The following is a 6,752-nucleotide window of genomic DNA, read 5'->3' as shown; positions in this document are numbered from 1 at the left end:
CAGTTACACAACACCGTAACATTTGAATTAGCTATTGTAGTCAACTTGATTTCGTTTACTGATATATCCGTAAATACTGCATCGATTTCATGGCATTATACATATTCTTTATTGCCCTTTACCATGATATTTCATTTGTTTCATGATTATGGTTCCAGCGCCAAAGCTACGTATATGTGAGTAGGTAAAACAGAAGTGCCTTTAGCATCTGTTCGTTAATGATTAGACTATGTTTATATCAATAGCGAGTTTGTATGTTTTGTTGGATAACTTCGGCTGGGATACTAGTAAATAGAAAAGAGCGACCTGACCATATTTTTTCAGGACCGTAACCCGAAACACAACATTCAACTCTTTTTTTTTTCAGAAAAACCGTCACCTCCAACAGACGTAACCCTCATATCCAACTGTTACGACGCGCTGAACGTGAGCTGGATGCCAGGATATGACGGAGGGTCTGAGCAATACTTTGAAATCACGTATCGAGACAAGGACCGAGATGACAACTTTACTGCACCGCCGATCGAAGTCAAGACATCGAACGTCAACAACCATCAGATTGAGGACCTGCAGGAGAGCACAACGTATGTGGTAAGAGTAAGGGGAGTGAATGAGCTAGGGCCAGGGGACTACCAGGCTCAAGACGCCGAGGGAACTACAAGAGGTAACCAGTTGTGATTTTATCAAACACTCTTTTATACATTACGAGGGGCGTGCAATAAGTAATGGTCCTGACCCACTTCCAGTTGTCTGATCTAAATGAAATTTTGTATGTGTAATAATTCATATCTCTATGGGTTATGTTGCAAAAGACAGCTCTGAACTAATTGTGGTTTCTGATTTACTGGTGTTTGAACTTAGTCAGGTGCGAAATGGACCAGGTGTGAAATGGAACCAGTTGAGTGTCGCGCAGTGATCCGGTTTTTGTATTTGAAAGGACGCACACCAAAGAAGACTTTTGATGAAATAAATGAAACTTATGGTGATGATGCCCCATCATATGACCTTGTAAAACGCTGGCATCCTGAATTCAAACGTGGCTGGAAGTCTGTGGAAACAGCTCCCAGACCTGGTCGTCCCTCTTGTGCCATTGATGAGGCATCAGTTGGAGGACCAACCTGGGGTGTCCTACAAAATCGGTGTCCAGAGCTGCATCAAACGATGGGAGAAATGCATAACTCTGGGTGATTCCTATGAAGAGAAAGACTAATAACTGTGCCAAGTTTCATTAATCTCCTGCTATGGGAAAAGGGTCAGGACCATTACTAATTGCACGCCCCTCGTAAATGCATTGTTGATATTAGGCGCAATTTTAAATTTCTGTGCTACACTCTCATTCATACCTACATCATTGAGTAATGGTAATTATTTCACACCCATATGATACCCTGTTGTCATGTACATAGATGTAAGTTATATGATCATGTTGAGATTTGAAGTTTCTTAATAATGCTATTTCATTGCGACTCTATAATGGCCGCAATATATCATTTTTTCATCATTATTCTGATGTTACAATTAGTCTCGGGTGGAACCATATGTAATCTAAAACGTTTTCTTTGAAGTTCAAAACATCTATGGGAAGTTGACCAGATGCTTTGTATTCAGTACCACATCATCTACCTACCCTCAGGGGCTCCTGCTCATCCGGACTTTCTCACCATCAAGAAAAGGACGGATTCCTCGCTAACCCTGTCATGGAAACCTGGGCGTGTCGAGGACGACCCCTGGGAGGACTACTTCCTGCAGTACAAGGAAAAGGCGTCAGGAACGAGTCTTCCCTTCCTTGCCCCGATACGTGTGGTGCCACAACTCGCTACTGAGTACGTGATCGAGGATCTGGAGCCTGACTCAGCCTACACCATCAAGCTGTTTGCAAAGAGTGCGAGCAAAACCTCGAAAAGCGTTACCTTGACGGGGGTTACAGATGCCAAGCCTGACTAATTAGCGCTCACTGTCCGCCCTACTGACCTGTCAATTAGCACTGCGAAAGTTTATGTAACGCAGGCTAACTGATCCCTTTGCAGAATACAAAATTTATCTCAAATCTATCGTTGCTATAAATTCGTCTTAACTATGTCATCTTTCCATTAATTTAAACCTCAATGCAAAAATACAATGGAGTATATAGATTGCTATTGAAAAATCAACTACAATCTGTACCTTAGAAACCGTCCGACTTTTGCATATGTTACTCTGCTCAGACATCAATGAAAATTGTAGAAATAAAATGGTACTGATATGTTTTTGGCCTTGAGAAAAAAAAGTAAAAGTCAGCACAATCCTTGGGTATGCAACACAGACATGTTGGTACATGTGTTATGCTGATGTTGTGGGCTAATTACTAGTAAAAATGGACAAATGTCAAATATTCTGCACAGTTATCTTATCACGTATTCTCTGTCATGCTACCCAAAAGAATTAAAACTTATTGCATGAGAACTATTTCTTAATCATTGTGTTCTTCCATCACCAACTACCAACGCGTGCTCATCTTCGCAGAATCAATCAATTTGAATGAATGGTCGCCACTTGCAGATCGACTCGAATACTATTTTATTCAGTACAAAGAAAATTTCATTCTGAGTCGAACATATATTTGTCAAGACATTACAGAAATACAATCTTGCCAATATCTCCATGGTAAATAGATCATACTGGAACCTCTTGCTTTCCAACGAGCTAAAATGTCCCAAGTACTTTATTCGTCCACAAGTTAACTTTGTCTATTGCAATGACATTGGCTATTGAAACTTTTTATCTCTATAAGGTGACCCCAATTTCCAGCCTTGTCATAACGGCTGCAGTGTTTAATGCCCAAACTTCATGTGGCATTGACATTCTTGCCACGTAGAGATGTAAGGTATGGATCGCTTAAGTCACTATCTGCGTTTCCAATTGTAACAGGAAATTGTTCCTTAGCGTGACAGATAACACTTGACATTTTATCTCGTCCTGGAAGACAGTGACAAGTGATAGCTTGTACAGGAAAACGATATTGCCCATACGTCTCAACATGTTTTATTGAGTTTTACAGAAAGACTCATATCGAGGCAGGTCTGTAAAGTGATGCTCTCTGTCTTCCCATTCTTCATACAAAATCCGAAGCTATCTTCGCCTGAAAGTTCAGCTGAGTGGGTAAATTATATTGTAGAGAATTCAAGCTTTTGTTTGCCAATTAAAAAATCGAGACTCGCAAAAATGCGCCCAAATACGCTATCTGACCCCATAGCTCTGGAAACGTGACTTTCTGCACGTGTGACGTCAACAATGGATCAAAGGTTGCCGGAGGTTTATACAGCCCCCCGTCCCGGTTCGAGAGTGTTTACTACTCTAACAAAGGAATCATCTTTATTCGTAATATCACGTGCACACGTACTGCATTCACAAATTCCCTGAATTTGCCTACATCAAGTATTCATGTGCGCACTATGGCTTTCCAGCTCACATGTCGCATATGCTAATTTCTTATCTTGTTGTCGAATCCATTTTACGTGTTCCGCTCAGACATTGTGGTATATTACATTAAATTATAAGAAATAGAATTGAATGGAATGTGTTTTTCATCTTTGGAAGTACAATTCGTATCACAGCGTTCATGATATTGCAATGGTTTTATCAACATTTCATTTCCCTTATTAAAACCTTCTTGGTTTATGATGACATATTCAATATGACCGAATATCTAATTGTTGTTAGAGCAAAACAAAAAGCCAATCAGGGGCGCAAAAACCTCATTTGCTGGTCTGTTTTTTTACTCGAATTTCATAAGCCAGGCCTGCGGCGTGAATTCGACTTTCATTGCCCCAGCTATATAGCCGTTATTGTTCAGTCAGGTCGCGTACGAGGTGGTCACCTGACTACAGCTAGACGTCAATCAGACCAGGCTGGCTGCACGAAGCCACGCCTTCAAAACATCCAAATCTTCATTCTGCAATGTCATAGGTAGAACCATGTCTAAGGCTATACTCCTTGTATGTCAGCTGGTGGTTTTAACACGGCGACAATTGCACAGAGGCTTGTAGGAGTGCTAATGCTCGCAGATGCTGGTGAAATAACACGTTCATTGCTTTTAGTTGAACTTACGCCATGCTTCTATGAGGATGCTGAGACCGCTAGAGAACCCGGGAGGGAGCTATCTACATTTCATCGGGGCTGTCCTCGTTGGCATCGTCGGGTACTCGCGGGCGTACCCGTTCGGAGCACCGTCGGTCGCCTGCCAAGACCTGACTCCGGGCCACGGTAAAGCAGGGGCGTCCAGCCGGGCATACCGCCTCGAGCTTACCGACAACTGGGGGAACGGCGTCGATGGATACCTTACAGGGAAGACCTATCATGGTAAATTGAACGCAATTTCTTTTACTCACAATGCTATTTCTAATTCACAGTGGAGTGAACGTCAATAGTAGCTGACATTCAGCCAACAACAGAGCTGTATGCTCCTTCCCGTTATCTACTCATAATCATGATTGCCATTGATTTAATGCCATAAACGTCTCAACCAGGTGTCTTATATACGGTTACTGGCAGCCGTAGAGGCACATGGGTTTGAAAGAAGCCCCTTGTTGTGGGATGAACGATCAAAGGATATTGATTCACAAAGCATTTCATCTCAGCCAAATGCCAACCTTACTAGCTGTCGGCGAAATCTACAATGAAAACATTTTCATCAACTCTCGTTCAGAGCCGAAAGCATCGATGATTAGATAAGTAGTTGATGCAAACATCATATTACAGTCTCTAACACCTCTTCAATACTACAATTGTATACGTTATTGCAATGCGTAGTAGGTTGCTAGTGATGGCTGACTATAGTAGATCTAGCAGGTCGTACAATGTATGTAATGTAATGTAATTCTTCACGGACACATACAGTAGCTACAATACTACTTGCAAAGTATTTGGCGTAAAGTGTACTATTCTGGATATGATATAGCAGGGACTTGTATAGTCTATGGCCCCCAAAGATAGTCCAATTTACATTGTCACACATTGTGTAAGTGAAAGACCTAGCTATTCCCGCTGCTAAATACGGTATCCTCAGATATGGCACCACGATAAATTGGTTTTTAGGCGGTCAGTATTATGACTTACTACCCGTGTAGTGTATACGCGCCGTGTGTCATTAAGCAAAGCGTCCATTTAGGACGGACAGATTAATTTGTGGCGCTCGCAAAGCGGGCGAGGAGGGTGGAGTAGGTTGTCGACCCACGGGTTTCTTCTCCTGATGAAGTTACGTTCAATGAAATGTCATTTATCGGATTATTTCTGGGTCATGAATTGAGCGAGATGTCCCGATTGCGCGTCTCTTCTGTTGTAATGAGGTAAAATTCGCAGCCATAATATTTGCTTGACCAATAAGTGCGGTGAAAACGTTTATCTTTGCCGATTGAAAAGCGGTAAAATTTCATTGACGTGTTCCTCTGATGTGAACTCAATTCCATGCTATGTCTATTTTCCCGTGCACTCATACATCTCAAGCTATTAGAATCTCATCTAACCGGTACCGTCATTGATTCTGAAAGTACCCGACGCTGAGATAATAGCACATTGCCAAGCGGACCCTGTCTGGTTCGTTTTTTTTTTCACATTGAGTGACATTGTACGAACGTTTCATCGTTGATACGACATTGAATATAGACTTGATTGACAATACTACTGTGTTGAAATACCCGACTCGTGGATTGTGTGGAATAGATCCATAAGCATTTAAAGCTAGAAGTAATTGAAAAATCCATGATGTATGTTCCGTAAATAATAACAGTAATAAAAGAAGTGCAAATATACGGCCCCGGCCAGGGTACACTGTGCTGTGTGTAGCGTGGCATGTAAGAAAGGATCTCTAGCTCAGCACATCAGACTTAGCTGTAATGTAGCAATGGTGATATCATAGCCAGTTGGGCTGGGTTAGGATCGATGTGAAGCGACCTGCAGGCCTACATGTAGTGAACTTCTCGTGAATAACAATAAATTAAGGTTCGAACAAACAAAAAGTCATTGTATGCCGGTCGTACATTCTGTACATCTTTTAAGTTTCAGAATTATCATCAAACTTCTCTAGGTCGGTTGTATAACAATGGGATACACTAGTTTACTCGTATAGTCTCTGAGGAGGGAAGGAAAGTTGACTACGAGCGTCGGAGGTTGCGAACTATTTCCTCTGGGCATCTTCGGTAGACTTTATCAGACAATGTATGGATTATTGTGTGCTTCTTCAGCGCAGCTGGCAAGAATGTTCTTCTCTCTTCTGTCTCATTTTTTCACTATGGGGCAACTGGTGAGCATGAATGGAGCAGTTCTCTCTTAGATTTCCTTTCTGAGTGCGTCGATGTAGAAGTTCTTTTGTCAGATAATGCATTAAGCCACTTCTACGAGTACTATCATGGTTGCTTTGGCGTGCGAATTGAGAGCAATGTTGCTCTTCAGATTTCACTTATATGCGAATGGGGCCTAACCATGCAAATATACTCTAACAACAGGCCAATATGAGCGAATATTTGCTCTTAAAAGCTGTATTTTAGTTATAGAAGTCAGACAGTCTCATAGATCACCCCAATCTTCAAGTTCATTCAAGGAAATTGATAATTTTACCAATTGCTGTACTGTCAACTGCAACATGACATGTATGTAAATATTTTGTATGTACGTCTTTATTTTGTCATGAAGTCCAGGAAGATAAGTGGTGTGCCCTAGGGCACGTCACAAATGGATCTTTAGATAAAGTCTCAAGCGGATTTTTAGATACTCGTAAA

The 6,752-nt window shown here is 41.5% G+C and overlaps 2 protein-coding genes across 2 annotated transcripts in view; both read left to right on the top strand.

Annotated features, from left to right (window-relative positions):
- The window catches only part of LOC118418094 (neural cell adhesion molecule L1.1-like), a 2,414-nt gene extending 180 nt beyond the window's left edge, over positions 1-2,234 (top strand). Inside the window, exons 2-3 of the mRNA XM_035823923.1 lie at positions 368-664; positions 1,634-2,234. Coding sequence (XP_035679816.1) covers positions 368-664; positions 1,634-1,944 — 608 coding nt within the window. The 3' untranslated portion in view covers positions 1,945-2,234. The remainder of the gene's footprint in view (positions 1-367; positions 665-1,633) is intronic.
- Positions 2,235-3,930: 1,696 nt separating this feature from the next.
- The window catches only part of LOC118418401, a 57,206-nt gene continuing 54,384 nt past the window's right edge, over positions 3,931-6,752 (top strand). The window contains exon 1 of the mRNA XM_035824285.1: positions 3,931-4,338. Coding sequence (XP_035680178.1) covers positions 4,098-4,338 — 241 coding nt within the window. The 5' untranslated portion in view covers positions 3,931-4,097. The remainder of the gene's footprint in view (positions 4,339-6,752) is intronic.

Source organism: Branchiostoma floridae, chromosome 6, assembly GCF_000003815.2.
Source record: "Branchiostoma floridae strain S238N-H82 chromosome 6, Bfl_VNyyK, whole genome shotgun sequence".
NCBI classification, from domain to species: domain Eukaryota; kingdom Metazoa; phylum Chordata; class Leptocardii; order Amphioxiformes; family Branchiostomatidae; genus Branchiostoma; species Branchiostoma floridae.
This window is presented reverse-complemented; position numbering and strand designations above follow the sequence as displayed.